Here is a 27,152-nt window from a genome sequence, read left to right as displayed (position 1 = left end):
ACTCCTTTGGGCATTCTAGGTGCTGAAGAGGATACAAGACAAGACAAGACATAGTCTTGTGGAGCACCGCCCAACTAGTCTTACAAAACATTTCTTTCTTCATGTCACTACTCTGTTCTATAACCTGAGATGGCTCCCTATTTCCTGCTGTAATTCTGGCAAACTGTATGCCCAAAGACAAAATCCCTGCAGCCTTTTTTTGTTTTGTTTTGAATAGAGTATACTTAGGATAACAAGCAGGCAGCAGACAGATCATAGTTTGCCTACCCCAATGCTACAAAATTTCTAGACTTCTCTGCCTGGATTTCAGGGTCTTCCATTACTCACCCTGATTGTCCAATCGTTTCCTACCGCTCCCCTGTGGAAGCAATCTCAGGATCGAGTCCTAGACTCAGAAGTCCGCATTTCAGTCCTGTCTCAGGACTAGTCATCCTTTCTGAGCCTCATTTTTCTCTTCTCTAAAATGGGAGTAATAGCTTCTTCCCAGGGGCGTTGTGAGAATTACATTAGATAATGTATGATAAAGGGCTTGTCAAACCTTGAGCATCCTCCAAAGAGGTTGTAATTAGTGACTTTACTTGTATTGTTTTCACCCAATTAGAATCCTCAGCCTCTTCTTGCCCCACTTCTTTCCTATCCTGATCCTTTAAGGCCATCGATTCAGTCTTTCATTGAACAGTTATCCTTCAAGTCACAACCCAAGTCCTATTTCCTTCATGAAAACTTCACAAATTTTAACAACCCATATCTGTCTCCCTCTACTCTAAACCACATGGTTTAACTTTTTTTTTTTTTGATGTAGTCTGTGTTAAGTAACTTGCCCAGGGTCACACAGCTAGTAAATATCTGAGGCTAGATTTGAACTCAGGTCCACAGGGCTGGTGCTTTATCCACCATTGCACCTAGCTGCCCCATGGTTTAACTTATAATCATTTTCTTATTACGTGTGTTAATTCTATCTCCCCAGCTAGACTATGGAAGATGCAAGATTCACGTCTTAACACTAATTCATTTACTGAGCCTAATCTTTATTTGATTTTCTCCAGTACTTCAAAAAAGCCCTGCTAATACACTTTGAGTGTATTGGTTTCAAAACATACCCTTTTTTTCCTCCATTAACTAGAAAGCTAGCTGTCATCACTCAAGATTCCCTCTTTTATTTCCACACAGGCACAGATAGGGATAGCCTTCACGAAACCTTAAATGTGAACAAGCATTCTGCTTACAGTGTATAAACGTTCAGGGTGGGGAATAATTACAGGTTTTTGTGAGGGCTGTGGATCATGACCAAATACTCTTTTCCTGAATAAAGGGGCAGTGATGTTAGCCAGTATAAAACAAGAGATCTGTTACTGATGCTTTAGGTCTTAGTGAAACATTTTCACTCATTGATGGGTTCTAAAGCAGCAGTCAGCTGAAGTTTGTCCATTCCTTACAGACTCTTGGGTAAGTTAGCATTTAAAAGGTAATTAAAATCTGGGTCTTTTCTGTTGTTATTGTTGTGTGCCCCTCCTCCCCCTTTTCTTTCCTTTAAAGCATTTGTGACTTTGAGCTCATATTTTTAGATATGAATTACAATATGTCAAGATTAACATATGCTGGTGATTTCTACTTAGTAACCGAGAGAAAGCGAATAGACATTTTTGTATATCTGTTATTATGACTTGCCTTCTGCATAGAGAGTATCTCTTGGGATGGAAAGTTATTTTTTTAATAAGTAATACTATTTCAAGTGTCTTGTACAATATGCCCTCATTTGGTTTTTAAATACCTTAAAACAAGCTCTTTGATTAAATACCAATTTGGAGCCAGAAATTAAAGAATTCTGGAAAATGAACAAAGTAACATGCATTTACTGAATATATTTCCCTTAATGGAAATGTTGGTATTTTCTTTATGCACAAAGGAAAATCTAGTCTTGTTAGTGATGTGGTTAATGTGGAAGTTCTGGCTTATTATGACCTCACTGTTAGCAACCAGTAGTATTGACTGGAGATAAAATGCTTGAAATGTTGGTTTCTGCCTTTATTGGAAGGACAGCAAATTGATTGCTAGACTATTTTCATTGTATTGACATCAAACCAGAGAAGGACTATAATTCCAAGATATTTCTATAGGTTATAAGTAACTTTTCCAACAGCTGATGATACCTTAAGTGACTAGCTTGGTATTTGTTTTCTTATTTTGATGATACTTTAATTTTGAATTGTCAGATGGATACAGTTTCTGATTGTAGCCTTTGCTTTTGTTTTGCAGATGGAATATTAGCATCCCTCGGAGAAAAAGATTTGGCTTTTTTTCCAGAAAGCGGGGCATCGACAGTGGTTTCCTGGATGGGAAGAAAAAAAATCAGATGGCTGAGATTTCCTTATTGTATTAGAAAACAAAGTCAGCCATAAGCAAGTGTATCATCATCTTACAAGTACAGAGATCAAAGGAAAAAGTAGGACAGCAATTGAGGAGAATTAATAGTCACCACCACTTCCCTGTTTGGGTGAAGATCAAGGGCAATGGATGTCATAGAGACAGCAAAGCTTGAAGAACATATGGAAAATCAAACCAATGACCCTGCAAATAGTTACACAAGACCTACTGAACCTACTGATGAAGACAACAGAAATGGTAATGGCAAACCCAAGAGCTTATCCAATGGCTTGCGAAAGGGTGCCAAAAAATACCCAGACTATATTCAAATTTCTATGCCCGCTGAAGCAAGGAACAAATTTCCCCTGGAATGGTGGAAAACAGGCATTGCTTTTGTCTATGCCCTATTCAACCTAATCTTGACGACCGTCATGATCACAGTTGTACATGAGAGGGTACCTCCCAAGGAGCTCAGCCCTCCACTACCAGACAAGTTCTTCGATTACATTGATCGAGTGAAATGGGCATTTTCTGTATCAGAAATAAATGGGATGATATTATTTGGGTTATGGCTTACCCAGTGGCTGTTTCTGAGATATAAGTAAGTATCCCTCTTATACATCATTTGAGGTGTGCTACTTGATTTATGCAAACATGAATGTCTTTGAAATTTAAATTATCTTCCTGGAAGAATCTTGACCCAGATTATTGAAACAGGGGAAAGGGACTGGATCTGTGATTTCATTAATCTAGAGGACTTCTTCTAATAGTGCACATTAGCACCCTCTTTATGCCTTATAGTCTAGAGGACTGAGCTAGAGAACCCAGACATTAAGTGACTTGCTCAGAGTCCTACAGTCATTATGTGTCAGGGGAAGGACTTGAATACAGGTCTTCCTGGCTTCAAGGCCAGCTTTCTTCACTACTTCAGGAATTCAGAAGTTCCAAATAACCATTTTTTCAAAAGAAAGGACTGTGAGGAGCCAGTAAACCCAAGCTATAGAATTTGTATCAGGGCTGTCCAAAATGCAGTCCACCTACAAGCATAGGAATTTACATAAATGCTTTAGTAAAGGAAGCCTAGCTACTGCAGAGCTCTTACTAAAATGGCAAATCAAAATATATTGTCTATTGTTTCAATAAAAACCTAAGGTTGGACAGCCCTGATTTATATGAAGAAGCACTCAAGAGATAATTAGAAGAAATAGCATTCAGCTGATAGAGAATGGATATCTTCTGTTTTTTTAGCTATAGAGGGACAAAGAAAAGGTCAGGTCAAGATGTTTGTTATCTTAGCCACATACACATGATTTGAGGCCCTGCCCTCTTTACGTTTTTGCCTCTGCCAACCCAACCAGATTATTAGTCAAGGTCAGATAAGCAGTCCTTACAACCAGTGCCTGACAGTGTGATTTAGGTTCTAAAAGGCAAATGGGCCGCATGGGCTTATCTCAGGGTTACCAAAGAAGTGAAATTAGCTGAATTTAACATTCTAGGGGTTGGTTTTTGGAGCCACTGTCTTACCATGTGGAAGAGAAGGGATGCAGGTACAGTAGGGAATATATATCTCTCTTTCCTTGTAATACACACTCCAGCTGACAAAATGAAAGGTTATCAGAAGATCTTTAATTCTTCAGGCAGTAGGGGCTGTCTGTTCTCTCCTCTCGTTACCAGCACCAAGAGAAGGAGAGGAACAATCAGGCAGATATATGACAGTCCCTTCTCACTGAGGTCACTGTGCAGCAGAAGCAAAATAAATATATTCTTTTCTTGAAGAAGATTTGAGCATCACATCAAAATAAACACAGCGCAGGCTGAGAAAATTTTCCATAACCTAGGGCTTATGAAAAATCATCAAAGTTCTCCTAGAGAGAATACAATTAGGAAATGCAAAGCCAGAAGAAATTAAGTTTATAGTAAGAGCCCAAGAGAATTTCAGAACAACAAAGCTCCACCACATCAGTCATACTTGTGGCCTTTTCGGTTCTTAGATATAAAGTTCTCTTTATTCTAGAGGACAGTGACCCAATACCTAACCGTGCATAAAAGTAAAATAGGATTGCAAAGGAAACTGATTATGTTGAAAAGCAAGACAGTTATCAAAATATATTTTAAAAAACAGACACTACAGACCTCAGGTAAATAACACCTATTTATGGTAAAAACTGGGGTGGGGGGAAGCAAGGAGGAGTTGCCCTGGTACATCCTGTTAAAGGTAATTGGTAAAAAAATCTTTGCAACCATTTGCAGAGTTCTCAGCAGACACTCTCATTGCTCTCCCAGTATGAATAATATGATGTAGAACTTATGAGGAGGACCATTAGTGCCTTCCTCCTCCGTGTGATGCTGCAGTTGGCACGTTCCCCTTCCCACATGAATTTCTGTATCCTCTGAGCAGCCAAATTCAGAATGTGGGACATGCAAATTCTCATATCACAAAAAATTTCTCCTTAATTACTTCACTTGTTAGAAAAACATAGAACACAGTGTGACAGAGGATGTTTTCAGCCAAAGCACTAGATGGATTTTGGAGTGGGATTTATTCAGGGAAGAAATTCCTTCCCCTCCCCATTTATTAAATAACCAAGGGGACAAATTCAGCACTATTAAATGTTGATACTGGAAAAATAATCCCAGAAAAGCAATCCTTTGAAGTAAATACTTCAGTATAAACAAGTAGTTTCTTTGACCACAGTAGGTGGTAGGGACACCACCCTGTTTGTGTCCCTAGTGACTTTGTTGGAATGTCCCTACTTACTTTCTCAAAATAACTATTGAGCTTGGTCAGTATATTTAACATATAACGTAAAATATATTGAATCGTCTCCTATGTCACAGGGAGTTTGTGTTTGTTTTTAATGTATGTAGTGAATCAGTCAATAAACATTTTATAAAGCACCTACTATGTGCCAAGCACTGTGCTGACTCCTGGAGATACAAAAAGAGTCAATAGTCCATATCCTCAAGGAGCATAGAGTCTAATGATAATGAAGGGTGCCCCCAGCTAAGTTAACCTCAAAAATAATTAAAATATTCCATAACAGTAATCTACAAGCATTTAAGTGCCTACTGTGTGCCAGGTATGGTTCCAGGCTTGTCATTTTGCTTGCTTTACCAGAATTTCTTTGCCCTTGATTGACAATGTTAGTCTTAGATAGAAAAGACCTCAACATTGTAAGCTTTGGAGGGAGGGATTGTGTATCTTTGTATTTCCCTGTGTATCCAGCATAGCAACTTGCATGTAAAAACCAAATGAATGAATGCCTCAGCTGGAAGAGAGTATAATATTTTATTGTCCAATTTTTGTGCTGAGAAAACTTCATTTTCCTAGTCCACCAAATGAAAGAACTGTGCCTGATCAGGAGTTCTTAACCTTTTTTGTGCTGTGGCCTCTTATTGCATTCTGCTGAAACCTTTGGACCCCTACTCAGAATAAAGTTTTTAAATATATAAAATAAAATACACAGGATTATAAAGGAAACCAATTTTATCAAAAGAAAGTTTTCAAAATATTTTTAAAAACAAGTTCACAGATCTTAGGTTAAGAATCATTAGACTAACTGGACAGTTTCTTCTTTCTCTATGATTTTAGATTTCCTTACATTCCCTAAAAAAGTGAGTATCAAGGTGCTCAAGAAAATGCAGTCGTCAATGTGGCTATTTGTGATAGAGGTACATATGCTGTCCCTTAGCCCAGAGACTCCCTAATGGGAGACTTGGTCAGTATATTTAAGGAAGTGAAAATCATTTTTCGTGCCCCCTCCCCCATTATCCTTACCTATATAATTTGATTTAAATTAAATGTCCTATTTCCCTATATGGCCAGTAATGGGAATTGGGATGGGAATGGGGGGAGGGGGGCAGGCACATCCATATCCCACTTGGTTCCTGGGGTAAACCATGAGCCCTGAAGCTATAAAATCACTTCCCCATATCACAGCAACAGGACTTTCAAGGGAGGTGGAAAAGCTGAGTTATATAGTTTCCTTGGTTACCTGAAGCTGCCTCTTTTCTTCAGGGTTGGGGCAGCAGTTCAAAATGAGGTTGATACTTTCCCCATAGAAAAACTGACAATCAAAATAAAAGCTTTTAGGTTAAAAAAAGTGAAAACGAAGGCTAACATCATTATTTGGTTGGTGAGGTGAGGACTAAGTTCTCTAATTTAGGTAGGAGACAGAGTCTGGCATAGGATATGTTTTTTAATTAGGAAGTGAAATTTGCAGAACTTCAGAAATCCCAAGTAAAACACCAGGAACAAAATTTCTACCCTTCCTTACTTCAGGTTGATAGACTTGACTGGCCAAGAACATTTCAAGTGTCTTCAAAACTGAGTTCACTTAAAATGTAATATTTAGAGGAAAAGAATGTTTAACATACATGAAAGGCATGGAAATTATTTCTTTTGTGGGCCCCCCCCAATTATCCTTACCTATAATCTGATTTAAATTAGATGTCATATTTTCCTACATGGCCAATTATTTAATATCACCTTGGTTCATTAGTTAATTCCTTTGTGACCTTCTCTTGGTTATACTTTTGCTGTGTTCCCAAGAGAAGACTTGATTGCTGGAAGTGAGCTGATTAGTATTAGTGAGAACTTCCTTGCCTACTGTGACTCAGGTCAGAGATCGGCTTGATATAGCTGATATATATGATGTATCTGGAAAGAATTCTGGAATCCTAAGAACTGGATTCAAATCCCACCTGTTAGGATTATCTTATAAACACATCTTCTTTTCCTCTTAAAATTTGGCCCATTCACCCAAGTCCTGAGTTCACCTATCTCTCATCCTGTTAAGTATTGTTTGAAGTACTGTTATGAATGAAAAAACCAACTGATGGTGGTTACTTAGCTTTCTCCCTCCTCTCTCCTCCTCATTCTTAGGTCAATAGTGGGACGCAGATTCTTTTTTATAATGGGAACTTTATACCTGTATCGCTGTATTACCATGTATGTTACTACCCTACCTGTTCCTGGAATGCACTTCCAATGTGCACCAAAGGTAAGTAACCTCGAACTACCTCAAGTTCACCATAACCCTTGGTCAGTTTTTCTTGGTAGCTTTTAGTTGTATTAAATGTGTGCAGTCTAAATGTTTGCTTTTTAGTTTATTTTTACATTGCTGGGAATGCTATTCCAAAATGTGTATTTTTATTCATAAAGTATACCTCTTTTGATGCTAACTGTAAACAGCCCTCTGCCTATTTGTTTTCCTTCTGCCTATTTTTACCTCCCTAATTTTGTGGGGCAATGGATACGGACAGTGTTTTAGGTGTGACTGCAAATATTTATAGTCAGTCAGGTCTCCAGAGGACTCTGAATTGTCTGAGACCTCTTAGTTTGTAAAATAGAAACCGAACCCATCTGGTTTTTTGGACAAGTGGGTAAAGCCTCACATCGAATTTTACTGAACCCTAAGCAGATGTTTGAGGTGGAGGGGGAAAATAGATTGTTCTAAAGAAGCTACCAGTCTTTCAGAGCAAATATAGGTGGGGTTAGAGAGGCTATAATCTTTCAGAACCATCAAAGCCCAAAGCATCTATAATTAAAACAATGTACATATTGAATTTAAACATTGGCCAGGACTAATTTAAGGAATGAAAGAACATGAGAGCTTAAAAAAGAGAGACAGAGACCGCCATGGTCAAATGGGTGCTGTGTGTGTTTTCTAATTGGAGAGCACCAAATAATGGGGTGTGTTTTAGTAAATGAGGAGGTTTGGGGGATCAGTTGGGTATTTATGGGTTGAAAGAACAACAGCATAGACATCTCTCAGCATTTAAAACCCTGCGCAATCTGGTTTATTTTCAGCCATATTTCATATTCCTTTGCTTTACTCACTCTAATCCAGCCAAACTAGAATTCCAGTTGTTTTTCCCCAAACTCAACCTTCCAGCTGCTGCCTCCATGATTGGCACAAGCCATCTCTAATATCTGGAATGGACTCCATCTTCATCTCTGTCTCTCAAAATCCTTATTTTTTCCAGGCTCAACTCAGGTGCCACCTTTTCCATAAAGCCTGGTCGTCTCTGCTTGCTAGTTGAGTGCTTTCTCTTTGTATGCGATACTCTCCTCCTTCCTTTACCACCCTTAACAGCTAAGTGTAACTTCGTTAAGGTCTCTTCCTTTGTGTTCCCAGAATCTCCTTTGTACCAGTAGAGGTCTAATAAAATATTCTTTGATCTTACATGATTGCACATATATAATCAATATCAGATTACTTATTGTCTTAGAGAAGAGGAGGTGAAGGAGGGAGGGAAAAATTTGGAACTCAAAATTTTTAAAAAATGAATGCTAAAAATTGTCTTTATGTGTGAGTAATTGGGAAAAAATAAAATACCATTAAAAATAAAATAAAATATTCCTTGAATTGAAAGATGCCTAAAATTAAAAGTTGCATCCCATGGTAAGAGCCATTGTTCTTTGGTTCCATGTTAATATGTGGTCTTTAATCTTCCAAAGTGTCCTCATAAAGAGGAAAGTAGCATCATTTGTCACACTACCTTTTGTCAGGATACTTACAGTTAGTATGAGATACATCTGTAAATCGAAACGTTACCCATACATCTTATAACTACCAGCTACAAACCCCTTCTGGGAAGAGAAGCATGTCAGAAAAGATCACCCAATAGAATTGGTTTCTAAGACCCATTGGACCTCTTGGTATAGTTCATTAAATCAGATGTTCTTTGAGTTTTTGTAGTCCCAAGCTTAATGGGTTTCAACATTGACTACCTTCCATAACCATTTTTTGATATGGCACTGGCAGGCTCCCTGGTGAGCTATTAACTCATTTAAGAGATTTATCACAGAATTGGAGAGTTGGAAGAGATCTCAATGGCCATCTGGTCTAACCTGTTACTGAAAGGCAATATTATAGTAGGCAGCTAGGTGGTACAGTGGATAGAGGACTGGTCTTAGAGTCAGGAAAAGTCAGTTCACATCCAGGCTCAGATGTTTACTGGCTGAGTTGACCCTGGGCAAGTCTCTTCACCTGTCACAGCCTTAAGTCCCTCATCTGTAAAACGGGGATAATAATAGCACCTTGTTGTGAAGACTAAAGGCAGTAACATGTAAAGTGCTATTTAAATGTGAACTATTATAGGATACCTTACAGGTGAATGGTTCTCAACCTAGGACAGTCTGGATGTTAGCAGGAGCAGCTATCACTTAAATCATCAGCAGATATTTATAGAACACCTCCTCTGTGCAAGACGTTTAATGCCATTGTAAGTTCTGGGAGAGCAGAGAACTTTGTCATTCGTTGACAAAACTAATATGTAGGAGGAAATGAGTCGACAAGATAAGATTGGCTATAATTGAGTGTTCATCAGATAGTAACCAAAGAAATTCCATACAAATCAGTCAGCAAGCATTTTTTTCTTTGTTCTTTTTTTCTTTATTTTTTTTTAAATTTTTTTTAATTTCTAAATTTAAATTTTTAAATTTTTGGAACATTTAAAATTTTCAGCATTCACTTTTATAAGATTCTGAGTCCCAAATTTTCCTCCTTCCCCTCCCCAAGATAGCAAGCAATCTGCTTTAGGCTATACATGTACAATCACATTGAACATATTTCCACGTTAGCCATGTTGTAAAAGAAAAATCAGAACAAAAGGGGAAAACCACGAAAAAGAAAAAAACAAAAAACAGCCACAACAAAAAGAGAAAATAGTCTGCTTCCATCTGCATTCAGACTCCCTAGTTCTTCCTCTGGATGTGGATAGCATTTTCCATCATGAGTCTTTTGGAATTGTCTTAGATCATTGCATCGCTGAGAAGAGCTAAGTCTAATAAAGTCAGTCATCTCACAATGTTGCTGTTAATTATGTACACTGTTCTCCTAGTTCTTCAGCAAGCATTTATTAAGTGCCTACTGTTTGCCAGGCACTGTGTTAAGTGCTGGGGATACAAAGGCAAAAGACAGTTCTTGCCCTCAAGGACTTACCATTCTAATGGAAGCAGTGTGGTAGGCACTAGAGATACATAACACACACACACATACACACACACACACACACACACACTCATTTCTTCTTAAACAGACACTTAGCAAGTACCTGGTTTGTATTTTCTGGGAAATTTTCCTCTTTCTAGGGCAAGAGGTAAAAGAATTAAATGCTTTGCTCTTGGCTTCATTGATACAATGGTAGCAGAAGAATCAAAGCCAGAATCCTAGCCAGAGATGATCTCCCATCTCTCAGGCCATCCAGGTAAAGCAGAGACTAATTAATAATTGGTTTGTGCATTGGGGAGGTAAAACGGCCTACTCTCAAGTCTGTTTTTTATTATTGTGCCAGGTGTATTCAGCTACTGTGATTTTCATCCTGCCAGAGATACATTTAAACAAGTTCCTACTATGGTTATTATCTTGTTCTCATCTCATCATTATTAATAATAGAAATACTAGCATCAATAATGTTAACATTACTAATATCAATTATTATAATAATATTAAATAATAAAAAATAAATAATAGTGACTGTAGTTAAATAATATGTTAATTAAATAATTACTAATAAAGAATCTGTGTGGCAATTTAGCAAGTACCATTAACTTTTAATGACTAACAAAACTTAGGATCGGAAATTTGGAGCTGGAAAGAGGCCTTGGAGATAATTTTTATTTGTACTACCGCTCCTTTTATAGAGGGGGGGTGGGAACTGAGAGCCAGGAAAGTGCAATGACTTATCTAAGGTCACACAGGTAGTGAGTATCAGAGGTAGTATCTGAAGTCAGGTCCTTCCACTCCATTAGCCAATATTCTTTCCATTTATCTGACATAAGTGAGATTTCAAGAAAAGGTTGGAGGAGCAAGTATCCAGATACAGAGCAGCAGCCTGTGGTAATACATAGAGAGCTGTCCTCAGGGTCAGGAAGACCCGGGTTCACATCTTGCTTCTTATACACCTTCATTATTTGACTTTAGCAGATAACGTCGTCACCTTTCAATGTAACCCACCTACATGGGCCATTTTAACTCCTGAATGGAATTACCATGTGATCCTAATCTAGATCCCAACCAACATAAACTCAAAACATATCAGACCTTGAGATGTTAAAGGAGGGGGGACTTTTCCTTTCTGAATTATTTTTTAAATTAAGGATTTGTTTTTTTCTCGCTCCCATTCCTAAAAAGAAAAACAAAACCTTTGTAACAGATATGCGTAGTCAAGAAAAACAAATTTCAGAGGACTTAAAACAATTATTGTTTTGGAAATAACTATAACATGTCCCTCCTTAATTGGGAACACTGTGTGAGCACAGAGCATATGTACCTACCTCCTTTTGATCTCTGTGTTGGTGGCTATTTATAACAAGAGCTTGGAGAAAGGAGCTTCCCAAATGAGTTTGGCTGTTGGCTTCTCAATTCTGCTATCCTTTGCCTTTCTATTAAAAAAAAATGTGTTTGATTCATCGAGTTTATTTTTATGTGGTTTCTGAGGCTTTGCTTCAAGTGGGTTTGATCTCCCTTCTGGCAGTTTGTTTGAGTACCACTTGGATATGAATTCTTTCAGGGAAGGGACTGGATCTTCCTAATCACTTCCCATAGTTTTGTTTGTTTGTCTTCTCTAAAAGACCTGCTCTTCTCCTGGTTTGCCTAATTAGGATTTGCCATAGGCAAAATATTGGAAAGGGTGATTTATTTGGTGTCCTCTGATCGCCAGTTTCTTACCTTTGCCCTTCCCCTCCATTTTGTATCCCTTTTCTTTAAGTACCTTCTTTCTGAGATTCCCCACCATTTATCCTTTCTGTCTCTCATGTGGCAGAATGGATAGAGTGCTGGACCTGGAGTCAGGAAGATCCATCTTTGTAAGTTCAAATCTGGCCTCAGACCCTGGGCAGGTCATTTAACCCTGTTTGCCTCAGTTTCCTCATCTGTAAAATGAGCTGGAGAAGGAAATGGCAAACCACCCCAGTATCTTTGCCAAGAAAATCCCAAATGGGGCCACCAAGAGTTGAACACAACTGAAAATGACTGAACAACATCTTGTTTGTTCATAATTGTATGTTGTCTCCCTATTAGACTGTGAGCTTCTTGGGCACAGGGGACTGTCTTTTACTTTTCTTTGTATCCCCCAGCACTTAGCACAGTGCCTGCCTGGCACATAATAGGCCCTTAATAAATTCTAGTCAACTGAGTAACTGATATACCATTACTGCATTACTCCAATTCTTTCCAGTGGTCAGCTAACAGAATAACTAGTTTAAAATGTTTTCTTTCCAAGAAATATTTACATTGTAATGGAGATCCCTTAGAGAACAAAAGATCTTCAAGACCTGGCTTTAGTAGTATAATTTAAAGTACTATCCTATAAATTTGGGATGGAACACCCTACAGAGAGCTCCTTTAAATTTTATAAGGATTATAACATTTCAGAATTGGAAGGGACCTCAGGTCACCCAGTCTAACACATATCTTAATGAAGACTTCCTTCCATGTGGCTAATGAATTTAGCCTCCATTTGACAAAATATCATCTCTCAATGCATCTCATTTTGATTTCATTTTCAGAAAGGTTTTCCTTGAGTCAAAATAACCGCTTCTGTGAAATTACTCCCTGCTTATTGCCCCTGGGACCAAGCAGAAATAAGTTTATTTTCTCTACATCACAATACTTTAAGAATTTAAATACACTTATCATGCTCCCCCACTTCCCCTGGCTTCTTCTCCAGTCTAAACAATTCCCCTTCATTTAGTCTCACATAGAATGGTCTCCAGGCTCTCACTTGTCTAAATGCCCTCCAGTTTGTCAGTGTCCTCACAAAAATGTGTCTAGAACTGAATATCCCACTATAGATGTGGTCCTGTCAGAGTAAAATACTTAATGTCCCTAATTCTAGATGCAGTGCTTTTCTTAATGAAGGCTAGAGTGGTGTTGTTTTTTTTTTTTTAATTCTCATGTCATACTGTTGACTCACTTTGTAGCTCACACTTGACTAAAATTCTAGATCTGTCAAATGAACTGTTTATTAGTCTTTGTGAAGTTGATTTTTTAACCCATCTGTAGAACTTTACATTTCCTCCTGTTAAGTTACATCTTATTGATTTGGTCATAGCCAGTTGTTACCCAGTGTATCACAGAATTTGAGAGTTGAAGGAACCTTACCAGCCATCTGGTCCAACTCCTGCACAAAAGGAATCCCCAGTATGACATACCCAACAAGTGAGCCAGACCGTAAGAACAAGAAACCTACTACCACTTCCAAAGACAGTCCATTCCACTGCTGGACACCTCCACTTAGGACATTTTTTCCCAGCATTGACCCTTCTTTGTAATTTCTACTTATAGCTCCTGGTTCCCTTCTCTAGGGCCAAACAGAATAAATTTAATGTTTCCATATGACTTCCTTTCAAATACTTGAAGCCTGGTAGCATTTCCTCCTGGTCTCTTCTCTAGGCTAAATATTCCACATTCCTTCAACATATAACCTCTTATGACATGGATTCTTAGCCTTTCACCATCCTGAATGCCCTCATGGACATTCTTAAGCTTGCCATTGTCCATCTTAAACTGTGATGCCTAGAGCCGAGCATAATATTCTAGTTGAGGTCTGACGAGGGCAGAAGACAATAGCTTCCCTATTTGTGAAGCCATGACCCTCTTAATTCAGCCCAAGATCAAATTAGGTGCTACACCCTACCCTGACAACCCTCAGCCCTGATCTTTTGTAGAACAGCCTCTTTTTCTGTCATCCTGGACTTGCAAAGTCAATTTTCTTGTAGCCAAGTTCAAAGCTACCTTTTCCCTACCGAATTTCAGGCAACTTTGGACTTGAGGAAACAGTCTGTTATCCAGAGATAGTTACTCAGTGCTCCCGTCAGATTCTTTTGGATCCTGACCCTGACATCCAGTATGTTGGTGATCCCTCCCAGCTTGGTACCGTTTGCCCACTTGATGAGCATGCCCTCTGTGCCCTCATCCAGGTCATGGATAAAAATGTTAAGCAGTCCAGATGCTTGACGTACCCCATTGAAGACATGCTTGCCTCACTGACAATAAACCATTAACAACTAAGCTTCGAAACCGGCCAGCCAACTAGTACTGAATCGAGCTAGTTCTGATGGTGTTATCCTTTCATCCATATTATTCCACAAGAATAACTGAAGATACTCTATTAAGAACTTTGCAAAGATCTGCGTAAGTCATACCCACAGCATCCTCTCAACTACTGGTTTAGTCATTTAATGTCTTCAGTCTCCTGTCCATGTTCTTGAACCTAATCTTTTTTTTGGGAGGTGAGGCAGGGCATTTGGGGTTAAGTGATGTGCCCAAGGTCACACAGCTAGTAAGTGGCTGGATTTCAACTCAGGTCCTCCTGACTCCAGGGCCGGTGCTCTACTCACTGCGCCACCTAGCTGCCCCGAACCTAATCTTTATTTCCCTATCCCTCCCTCCAGTACTCAGCTCTCCTATCTTCTCCAGATCTCTACTTAATGGGATGTCTTGAAACCCTTTGAAATGCGGGTTTATTTATGGCATTCATTATTGTTTTCTAAGCTAATGATCATTTTCATTGCTATATAAATGTCATTTTATTGATAGTGAGTAACTTTATCTCTGAATAACAGACTGTTTCCCCAAGTCCAAAGTTGCCCGTCTTCCTTTTGTTCCCTGAGTTTTCAGCCATAAGCTCTCTCTCTCTCCATTTTTTTTATCCTGAAACATGACTTGCATGTACCCATTCCTTTTTTGTCTCTATTTTTAAGCCCCTTGTTTAGGTCCTGCTTATTTATTTGAACTTGGATTCTGCTAAAAATCCTTAGCTGGTCTCCTAACCTCTCCAAAAGATTTCTGCTTGCTGCTGAAGTAATTTTCCAGGCCTTGCTACATTGCCCTACTCGCGCCATTGCTCCTACTCTTTCCATTCATCTAGAAATTAAATATCAACTTCTGATTAGTCTGTTTTCACAACTCATTACAGTTTAGACTAGCTCTACCGATTTTCTTCTATCAACTTAAACTTCTTGACTTTATCCAAGCCACATTCCACATTTATGAAACACCCTTCCTTTTGAATGCATATCATACGAACCATGTCCCTTCCCTCCTTTAAACAGTAAGGAGGCCTATGCCTCCTCCAGAAAGCTTTTTCAATCCACTCATTTTCTAATCCAGCAGTTGGCAAATTTGGGGTTGTGGGCCAAAGAAACTTCTTTTCCAAAACCCATTTTCATCATGACATGTATGTATGTATAGATGTATGTGTGTAGAGTATGTGTGTGTGTGTGTATACACAAACACACCTATGTATATCCCTATATTGTATATATAGCCTATATAAAAATGTATATCTAAATACAATTGCATATATATGATGTATATTGTATATGTATATAAATAATGTAATATATAAATCTTAAAGTGTGTATATATAATGTGCATACATATTATAAATATATATGAATATATAAAACAAAGAAAACGTATTAGGTACGGACAACCCATAGGATATAAACAACCATATTAATTCTTTCAGGGAGCTTACAAACAGGGATGATGAAACAAACAGCTAATCCTTTGGGTTATCTGTATCTAATACACTTTATCTATATGTTATAATATGTGTATACACATACACACACATGTATACATACACACATACATATACATATCATCCAATGGGTTGTCTGTACCTAATACATTTTATCTGTACCTTATTTTACATATATATGTATACATACATACATATATATACACACATATATGCACATACACAGTCTTCTCTCTATGTATGGAGTATGTGTACATATGTGCACACATACAGGTTGTCTGTACCTCATACATCCTATCTATATTTTATTTTACATATATATATACATACACACACAGACATACATACATATATATACACACATATACTATATATAGAGTGTGTGCGTGCATATGTATATACATATGGGTTGTCTGCCCTGATACATTTTATCTGTACATCATGCTATATAATGTGATAACTTGCCCAGTTGGAGGTCCTATTTATGAACTATATATATATTTTAAAAACCTCACTTCCCCCCACAAAAATGCAGGAAAGTAGCTTTAGTCTATTTTTTACTTTATAGCTATAGTGAAGTCATTGGTTATTAATATTTTACAAAGCTCTTTTCAAGGTTATAACACTGCAAGAACATTTTTAGTAAGATGCTAAATCATTTTAAAATGTTTGAGTAAAAACTTGCCAATGTAATGAACAAAGCCTATTCTGAGGACTTTGCCCCAGCATGCATATTTGTGCTTCACTTTGGAGGGATGCGTGCATTCTTTCCTTTGTCTAGTGATGGAGGTTGGTTCTTTCCAGTTGTTACCCAGGGAGGCTGATGAGGTTTTTTTTTTATCTTTTGGACTTGTCCATCTCTGCCTTAATGCTCTGACTTCCAGCTCAATGGAGACTCTCAGGCAAAAGTGCAGCGGATCCTGCGACTGATCTCTGGTGGCGGCTTGTCCATAACTGGGTCACACATCTTGTGCGGAGACTTCCTATTCAGTGGCCACACCGTCGTGCTGACTCTGACTTACTTATTCATCAAAGAATGTAAGTCCATTGAATTTTCGTCCCTCTCCTTCTTGATTCCCACAGGAGAAAAGTTCACCAAGGCCTCAAACTGATTTGTGTGTAGCCCCTTGGTCTGTTCAGTTGTACAGCTCTGAAAGTCATTCTGCAGTCAACTCAGTTGTGTACCTATGGATTATCTTTTAAAAAAAAAGCCACTTTAAATGTTGGACTGGCTTCCTTCTGTCACTCACTTTCTCCTGCTACTGTTTGTTCAAAGAAAATCAGCTCATTTTAGTGTTGGCCTCAGAAGGACATCACTAGGAAGTCAGGTAACAGCAAAGAGAAAATCATAGTACATTCCAAGCCAAACAGCTGTGACCTTTGGGATTATTTGGATCATATATTCACTTATCAATTCAGATAATTGAAAATTTATTTGGTTTAGTTTTAAAATTTGTATTTGTCTTAACATGTTTTATCCTTTTGCTGGCTATGGTTCACCAGATTTCCTCATAGAAAGTGCCTACTTGAGCATTTAAAATATGGACAGGGCTTTTGTTCTGTAGAAGAATTATATACCCTTTTGAGCAGGGTGATCAATGGAAGGAACACTGGATTTGCAATCGGAAGACCTGGGTTCAAAACCTAGCCCTGCTATGTGCTGTTGTGAGCTTATGAGAACCACTTTACTTCCTGGTGCCTCACTGGTAACCTGGGGGCTTCTGAGACTCCTTCCTTTGATCCTCTAGTGTGAAAAGTGACTATATGTAATCCAAGTAGCATTAACTTTGGGGTATCTCCATCTTTGTGCCCTGAATAAATGTCCCATTCTCCTGCTGTCATGTGGAAAAGCGATCAGAATCATTCTGTTTGGCCCCATTGAGCAGAAGCAGCTGGGCTAAGTTGTATGTTGGCTACGTGGGGAAAAAACTTCCTAACAATTAGAACTGTTCGCAAATGGAACCGGCCGGGAAGGTAGCGCCTTCCACATCGCTGGAGTTCTTAAGACTGGACATAGCCCTGGTCAGCAATGCTATAAAGAGGGCATTCCTGCCCCTCTGAGGCCCCCTTCTATTCTAACACTTCAGAACTTTACAACATTATTCTCTTCATAGGGACTTAATCAGACTTTTGAAATTCTCGCATACAGGGTGTCCCTAAAGTCTGGACACATAGGCAAAAATGCATATTTTGAAATACTTGGAATATTAGCAGACCTTAGCCCCCTTGACTTCTTTTTCTGGGGTATGCTAAAGGAGAAGGTGTACTCAGTGAAAATCACAGATGTAACATACTTGATTGAACTCAAAAGATTGAATGTTCTGAAATTGAAGGCAATGTGGAGTTATCGCGTTGAATTCACGAGCATCAACCTTTGCCTCACAAATGATGGAAATCATATTGAAGATATTATTCGTTAATATCCTAATTAAATAAAATGTTGTTGAAAATTTCATTCATTTCGTTTCTTGAAAATATGCATTTTTGCCTATGTGTCCAGACTTTAGGAACACCCTGTGTAGGTACATACATATGTATATGTGTGTATGTGTGTGTGTGTGTGTGTATAAATAAAGTAAGGTACAGATAAAATGACAATCCGTAGGATGAGATTGAGATACATGTGCATGTGTGTGTGTATATATGTGTATATGTATGTGTGTGTGTGTGTGTGTATGTATGTATGCACAGACACACATGTGCCAGGCTCTATGCTAGATCCTGGAGCTTAAAAAAACAATGGAACAGTCTCTACTCAGAGAACTTGAAATGACTTGTTCAGAATCATTCAGCCACTAAATGTCAAAGGCAGAACTTGAACCCGGGTCATCCTGATTCAGGGGCTTCCTATACCCCATGCTGCTTCTCTTCAGTTTCATAGGATTGCTATATTTCTAAATTCTTTGCTCTATCTTCTCTTATCTCCAAAAAGCCTTCTGAAGCAATGATTTTTGCTGTGCCCTTCCTCTACAATTTTTAGCTCCCTTGAAAAGCTAGTCAAAGTGAGCCTTCAGTTTTTAGTGTTGTGGTAATCCCCAAATACCAAGAGCCAATAAAGTCTCTTTAAAGCTTTGCTCAGACCTCTTTCTGCACATTGTCAAGCATGCCCTCAAGCGGAGAGCTGGCCCCCACAGCAAGTCCACCTGGCCAATCCAGAGGCTATAGAACAAATAAGAATAGAATATGCCAACCACTTTGTAACTGTAAAACACTCTGTAAATGTGATGGTGTTAAAAAAAAATCGATGGGAGGGCTTAGTGTTTTTTTTTTTTTCATGATCCAAGAAGTGATTTTTTTTTTGCCTCATAGTTGCCCAAGACTTTGCAATTTAAATACTGCATTGGGAAAATTTACAGTGAGATATTTTATAATTCTCCATGAAAGAACATAGTTCTCCGAATACAGTTTTAACTGCTATGATAGGTAAAAGACTAATGACTGAGGAAACAAAGGTTCGATCTTCCATGTGTATTGATTTCTTAAGCAATGAATTACCCAACAAACTGGGACCAGACCACTTCAGCTTGGCCTGGACCCCAAATACAGAGGGAGATAGACTTTTATACATTAAAACCAATTACTCAAATAAGGCCAATTAATTAAAAGGAAACAATACATTAGGTAATCTGATTCCTAATTGGATGAAAGATTGGGGACTTTCCAAGTTGGAAGGGTGGAGGTAAACAGGTGCAATTTCCTGAATTCAGAAAAAGAGGTGTACCTCTCCTCCAAGTGTCTCTAAACAATCTAAGGAACATGGAAACAATAACTGACTGATTAACATGGGGCCAGTTTTCAAATAAGACAAGGGTTGCTGGAGACATGCAATCCAGAAAACTCTGCATCAATCTTTGGGTCTGACTGGGTTTCTGGTCCGCTTAACCTAGGTCCTTAGTCAAGGTTCTCTGTGAAGCAGTTTCCCAGCCATGCAGGGCTAGGTGCAAACAGCACAATAAGGTTTTCTCCGCATTCCCAAAACTGAATAAAATTTTCTCTCAAGGCAGAATTTGGATTAAACCTGTAATCGAATAGAAAGGGAACTGAGCTAGCTCCAGAATTAAGTCACAAGATGAAGCCAGTGTAGTTCACTCAGTTCTCTCAGTTAACCGCTTGTTGTCCTAATCCCCATTCCCTCACTACTTTAAGACTGTCACTGAAGCCTAGTTTTTAATTCCTAGGTCAGGGATTCTTAAACTGGAATCTATGAACTTTTTTATAACTGTATTTCAGTATAATTGGTGTCCTTTGTAAGTTTATGTATTGAAAAGCATGATTTTGAGAAGGATTCTATAGGCTTCATCATAGGCTAGAGCTGGGGAACCTGCGGTCTCAAGGCCACATGTGGCCTTAAGGCTGCAGGTTCCCCACCTCTGGGCTAGAGGATTCTATAACACATAGAAAAGGTTAAGAACCTTTAATTTAGAGTTTTGAGGCCTTTTTTTTTGCAGTCAAATATTGTTATGCTGGGAGAATAGCCAGTCAGTTACAACCTGTCTCCTTCTCTGTGTAGAGAAGCATAGAGAGGACAATGTTTATTCTAGTCCTGTTTAAAAGGTCTTTAAGAGTTGGGTGAGTACTCTATGGAAGATTTATGGGACAGTTTGGACAAGAGTCTCCCAGGATACCATGGCATGAGTGGATTTGAGAGCTCTCCAGTGGGCCAAGAAGGCCGCAAAATTGTTGGGATCCCAGCTCTATCAAAGTAATCTACTAACTTATGTGGTTGGTTTTACATTTAGCATTTAAATATAGGCCACGGGAGATGGGGATGTGAGTGTGTGTATCCACACCACAAGCACCAGTTTGAAGTTTTAAATCAAAACTTTGCTTTGAGGTTGTAGCATAATTTGTAGGTGTTCACATAGGACAAAATTATAGCTTGTGTGTTTTTGCACCCACTCTTAGTGATAAGCATCACTTAAGCATCTCCTCTGTATTTTGTAGGAAATCTTTAACTTTGTAATTAGCATCCTCTATATGAAAAAGTCAACTTAACAGACTCATACACTGTGCAAATATCACCTTCCAAGTTCAGCCAGATGCAGTATGGCTGCTCTGAATTAGCAGTGGATCTGGGTCCTTTCAAAGGCATGCTTTTTAGCAAAAGAAGGAGGTATCATTTATGTCTATTTTTTTTTGCTTCCGTTCATTTCTGCGGGCTTTCTCCTAGCTTCCTTTCTGGTAATTCTAGATTTTACTTGTTTAGTTATTACTACTGGAGCAGGCCTGCTTGGCAGCTAAGCAAGTGCCTTCTTTGCGACCATAAAGCATTACATCAGCATTATTATCATAAGGGGATAGACATTTTCATAAGATTTATACATATCCCAAGTCTTGATACACACTCTTTTTGGATCTTTACAACAACCTAGTAGTATAATAGTCAGCATGCAAGTATTTTCATCTCCATTTTATAGATGAAAAAGCTGATTAAGGAAGCAGGCCTGCTGAGAACCTTTTTATAGATCATTTATTCTAATCCCCTCGATTTACAGATGAGGAACCTGAAAGGTTAACCAGGTCTCCCAAGGTCACATAGCTACTAGGCAGCTAGGTAGCACAGTGGGTAAACTGCTGGGCCTAGAGTTAGGAAATTGTTGCTGTTAAGTTGCTTCTGTCTTGTCTGACTCTTTGTAACCCCATTTGGGGATTTCTTGGCAAAGATACTGGAGTGGCTTGCCATTTCCTTCTAAGACCTGAGTTCAAATCCAGCCTCAGACACTTACTAGATGTATGACCCTGTCACTTAATCTCTGTCCGGCTTCCTCACCTCTAAAATGAGGGAAATTATCACACCGACCTCAAATGAAGTAATATTTGTAAAGCACTTTGTAAACTTTAAAGCACTATATAAATGCGAGCTAATAGTGATAGTGATGGTGGTGCCAGGATTAGAATCTGGGTCTCTTGATTCGGGCGAATTATAGCATGTGTGTGTGTATATATATCTATATCTATATCCACACATACACATACATACATATATATACATATATATAATTGTAGCATACTGTGAAGACTCAGATTCATAAATAAATAGAGCACAGAGGTAAGTGCAAAACATTTCACAGCATCAGAACACTAATTTTCCCAATGTACAGATCCCATAGATTCCATAGCCTATAATAATCCTCTACTTGCCAAGGAAAACTGAAATGTAAATCCAAGCTCTGCTATAGGTTGCTGCCTCGTGTAAATCAGCTATCTTCCATTCCTCAGTGTTCCATTTGGGAATATGGGGATTTGCTATTCATGGGAATGAAATGGTTTAGAAAATCAAAACACTCTTGGGAATAAAAGTGGCAAAAATATAGTAAATTATATTAAGAAACCCTTTTTAGGGATCTGCTCTCAGATTCTATGTAGTAGTTTCCTATTAGAAATCATTAAATATTGTACCCAACTAGTCCTACATCCTCCGTTCTCCAGACTACACAACAATTAATCGTCTAGGATTCCTTCCTTGTCAACTTGGCCTTGACTCCCCTTTTGAAAAAGAAATTGTGGATTGTCAGTAAGCCAAAATATCTCTAAATCTTCCTTTTGCAAGTAGATGTGGCCTGCCTCACGCTTTGAGTTTGGGTCTTTTTAAGGTCAGCAGTGAAGAGGCATCAAGGCATAGTGGGCAAAAGCCCTGAACTTGGGGTCAGAAGACATGGGGGCTGGGTTCATGTCATGGCCCCAGCACTTACTGACCTTAAAAAAAGACCTCCAACCTCTCTGAATCTCCATTTTTTTTATCTTTAAATGGGAACAACATGTGCTACTCTTGGCAAAGAGTAAAAATTAGTAGCTAGGTAGCATTTGAGTTTAAATGATAATTTGAAAGGAACAATTTAGTATCTGGATTGGGAGTTCAGGGTGAATTCTAGCTCTGCCTCTTTGGCTCACTCTGTAATAGGACCATGTGGGACTGGGACAAGGGCATTCATTATTTTCCTACTTATCCCTTTAGTTTCTTATAGCTGACGTGCTAGTCTAGCACCCTCTTGTGGTCAGGGTGAGAAGTTAGTCAATGACTGGAGAGCAAGAATACTGCCAAGTTTTGCAGAAGGTAGCATGGCCTATGGAGGCTACATATTTGGGGGCACAGAAAGGTAATTGGGGGGAAAATTATATATGAAATTTTTGTGTACTTAGTATTACAGGACAAGCTGTTTTCCTCCAATAATCATAATATCTCATTCACTTCACATCTCTTCTTTCTGTCTATGTATATACTCCTTCTAACCGCCCTAATAATGAGAAAGTTTTTAGGAGTTATTAATATCATTTTCCATTGTCTTCCAACTTTTTTCATTCCTTTGGTTCTGTTTTATAATATCTTGATTTCTTATAAAGTCACTAGCTTCCACTTGCTCCAATCTAATTTTTAAGGTAGTATTTTCTTCAGTGGTCTTTTGGAGCTCCTTTTCCATTTGGCTAATTCTGCCTTTCAAGGCATTCTTCACCTCATTGGCTTTTTGGAGCTCTTTTGCCATTTGAGTTAGTCTATTTTTTAAGGTGTTATTTTCTTCAGTATTTTTGGGGGTCTCCTTTAGCCAGTCCTTGACTTGTTTTTTTTCCTTTTCTTGCATCACTCTCATTTCTCCTCCCAATTTTTTCCTCTACTTCTCTAACTTGCTTTTCCAAATCCTTTTTGAGCTCTTCCATGGCCTGAGACCAGTTCATATTTTTTCTTGGAGGCTTTTGATGTAAGCTCTTTGACTTTGTTGACTTCTTCTGGCTGTATGTTTTGGTCTCCTTTGTAACCAAAGAAAGATTCCAAAATCTGAGTCTGAATCTGAGTCTGTTTTTGCTGCCTGGCCATGTTCCCAGCCAACTTACTTGACCCTTGAGTTTTTCGTTGGGGTATGACTGCTTGTAGAGTATAGAGTACTTTGTCCCAAGCTTGAGGGGCTGTGCTGTTGTTTTCAGAGGTACACAGTAAGCTCTGCCACACCAGCGCTACTCCTCCCCCAAGAACCTCCAACCCAAACTGGACTCAGATCTAAGCTGGCTCTGCACTCCTGCTCAGACCTGCCACTTAATTCCTCCCACCAGGTGGGCCTGGGGCTGGAAGCAACTGCAGCTGTAGTTCTGTAGTTGTACCACCTCCACTGTCCCTGGGGCAGTGGCCACACTGTGAACTCCTTTCATTCTGTCCCAGAAGCTTTTCCTACTAACTTTCTCTGTTGTCTTTGGTGTTTGTGGGTTGAGAAGTCTGGTAACTGCCACAGCTCACTGATTCAGGGTGCTAGGGCCTGTTCTGCCTAGCTCCCAATCTGCTTGGTCTGCATGGCCTACACTGGGCTCTGCTGTGCTCCACTCCCCAGCCCCGTGCAAAAGACCTTATCCAGTGACCATCCAGGCTGTCCTGGGCTAGAACCCTGCTTCTCTCTGCTATTTTGTGGGTTCTGCAGTTCTAGAATTTGTTCGGATCCATTTTTTATAAGTGTTTGGAGGGACCTGGGTGGGAGCTCACTTAAGTCCCTGCTTTCCAGCTGCCATCTTGGCTCCATCCCCCAATATCATTTTCCCATGTTGGAATATAAGCAGTTTAACCTTATTGGATCCCTTATGATTTCTCTTTCCTGTTTACCTTTGTATGCTTCTTTTGCATCTTGTATTTGAAAATCAAATTTTCTATTCAGCTCTGGTCAGGAATGCTTGAAAGTCCTCTATTTCATTTAATGACCATTTTTCCCCTGAAGGATTATGCAGTTTTGCTGCGTAGGTGATTCTTGGTTGTAATCCTAACTCTTTTGTCCTCTAGAATATCATGTTCCAAGCCCTCTGATCCTTTAATGTAGAAGCTGCTCAATCTTGTGTTATCCTGACTGTGGCTCCAGTGTTTCTTTCTGGCTGTTTGTGGTATTTTCTCCTTGATCTCCAAGGTCTGGAAATTGGCTATAATATTCCTGGGAGTTTTCGTTTTAGGATCTTTTTCAGGAGGTGATCAGTGGATTCTTACAATTTCCAATTTAACCTCTGGTTCTAAAATTTCAGGACAGTTTTCCTTGATAGTTTCTTGAAAGATGATGTCTAAGCCCCCTTTTTTTTATCATGACTTTCAGGTAGTCTAATAATTCTTAAATTGTCTCTCCTGGATCTATTTTCCAGGTCAGTTTTTCCAATAAGATATTTTACATTTTCTTCTATTTTTTTCACTCTTTTGATTTTTTTTTTTATTGTTTCTTGATGTCTCATAAAATCATTAGCTTCCACTTGCCCAATTCTAATATTTAAGGAATTATTTTCTTCAGTGAGTCTTTGAACCTCCTTTTCCATTTGGCCAATTCTACTTTTCAAGGCATTCTTCTCTTCATTGGATTTTTGTGCCTCTTTTACCATATGGCTTAGGCTTAGTCTGCTTTTTAAGGTGTTATTTTCTTCAGTATTTTTTGTAACTCTTTTACCAAGCTGTTGACTCATTTTTCATGATTTTCTTCTTCATTCTCATTTCTCCTCCCAATTTTTCCTCTACCTGTCTTACTTTATTTTTAAAATCCTTTTTGAGCTTTTCCATGGCTTCAGATCAATTCATATTTTTCTTTGAGGTTTTGGATGCAGGAATTTTGATTTTGTTGTCTTCTTCTGAGTATATGTTTTGATGTTCCTTGTCACCATAGCAACTTTCTAAGGTCTATGGTTTTTTTGTTTGCTGATTTTCTAGCCTATTTCTTGATTTTTAATTGTATGCTAAAGTGGCGCTCTGCTTCCCAAGTGGAGGGGACACTGTCCTAAGCTTCAGGTTTTTTGTGCAGCTATTTTTAGAGGTAGTTCGGGGGACCTGTAAATTTTTAGCTTTTCCAAGGTGGTATGATCTAGGGAAAGGTGTGTTTACTATTCTCCTGTACTGTGAGCAACCACAAGCACTCTTTTCAACCCTGAAACTGTGACCAGGGTCCCTGCTCCCCCGCAGGCTGCAAGTTCTGGGACTGAGCCCCAGGACTGTGATCCAGATCCAAATATAGGCAATGCAAGAGTCCTGCCCCTGGTACCAACAAAGGGACCCCTGTAAATCTCCTTCTGACTTATTGTACAATTCCCTTAGCATCTGTGGGCTGAGGTCTGGAAACCGCTGCTGCTGCCACTGATTTAGTCACCCAAAGGCCTGCTCCTGGTTTGCTGGGGCTCAGTCTGCGCTGGCATAGCCTGTGCTCTTCTCTCATCCTGAACAGACCTTTCCTACTGACCTTCTAAGTGATCTTGGGCTGGAAATTTGTTCCACTCTGGTTTTTTTGTGGATTCTACCCTCTAGAATTTGTTTAGAGTCATTATTTAAAGGTATTTAGAGGGGTTTGGGAGAGAGCTCAGGTGAGTCCCTGCCTTTACTCTGCTGTCTTGGATCCACCTCAGGAGCTAATTGATTTCCTTTTAATCCTTTTTATTTTATTTTGTGCATTTAAAAACATGATTCTGAGAAGGGGACAATAGGCTTCATTAGACTGACCAAGGATGGGTTTTTTGATGCAACAGAACTGAAAAGGCCCAGATGTGGCCTCATACCTTCCTTTCCCAGGTGCTACAGCTCACCGAGGTAGTGTCAAAGAGAGGACTGTGGGCAGCCAGTGTCTGCTGGCCTTCTGGGCCCAGGTTAAAGTCACACCTTAGGGCACTGCAGTCATTTTGGATATCTTCAGCAAGTCATAACTGGTGTATCTCTGGAAGGAAGAATAACATGCATCTTTCTACTCCTCAGACTCTCCCCGTCACTTCTGGTGGTATCATTTGATATGCTGGCTGTTGAGCGCCGCTGGGATCATCTGTATTCTTGTGGCCCATGAACACTACACTGTCGACGTGATCGTGGCTTATTATATCACAACAAGACTCTTCTGGTGGTACCACTCCATGGCTAATGAGAAGGTGAGAGCTTCAAATACTTGGATATAAGAGGGAAAAATGCAAATCGATGTGAGGAATGAAATAATCTTCTAACTCCATGTGGTTTTAAGGAGCACAGCCTTAGAGAGTGTGGCTTTGCCACTGACACACTACACAGTTATGATGCAGCCCCTTAACCTCTGTGTCCATCATCCCTTCTTGAAATAAGGCATAAGAAAGAACTTGGGCATATGACTGACTTCAGTACTTCCAGGATCTATGATTTTCATCAGTGTGGGTACTACACCTTCCACAGTTGGAGACTGAAATCCTTAGGAAATCTTCATCATGGGCTTCACCTCCTGGTGACCAAACTTCTTGGGATGAGTCCCCCTAAACTTGGGGCAGCTAGGTGGTACAGGATATAGAGTGCTGGAGTCAGGAAGATCTGAGTTCAAATCTAGCCTCAGACACTTCTTAGC

General features: G+C 39.1%; 1 protein-coding gene across 1 annotated transcript in view; it reads left to right on the top strand.

Annotated features, from left to right (window-relative positions):
* SGMS2 (sphingomyelin synthase 2) overlaps window positions 1–27,152 on the top strand; it is a 64,536-nt gene that overhangs the window by 31,123 nt on the left and 6,261 nt on the right. Inside the window, exons 2-5 of the mRNA XM_036764570.1 lie at window positions 2,257–2,965; window positions 7,250–7,367; window positions 16,746–16,899; window positions 26,546–26,712. Of these exons, the coding sequence (XP_036620465.1) occupies window positions 2,511–2,965; window positions 7,250–7,367; window positions 16,746–16,899; window positions 26,546–26,712 (894 nt within the window). The 5' untranslated portion in view covers window positions 2,257–2,510. The remainder of the gene's footprint in view (window positions 1–2,256; window positions 2,966–7,249; window positions 7,368–16,745; window positions 16,900–26,545; window positions 26,713–27,152) is intronic.

The sequence above is a fragment of the Trichosurus vulpecula genome, chromosome 6 (genome assembly GCF_011100635.1).
Source record: "Trichosurus vulpecula isolate mTriVul1 chromosome 6, mTriVul1.pri, whole genome shotgun sequence".
Taxonomy (NCBI): Eukaryota; Metazoa; Chordata; class Mammalia; order Diprotodontia; family Phalangeridae; genus Trichosurus; species Trichosurus vulpecula.
Note: the sequence above shows the minus strand (reverse complement) of the source record. Positions and strands in the feature narration are given on the sequence as shown.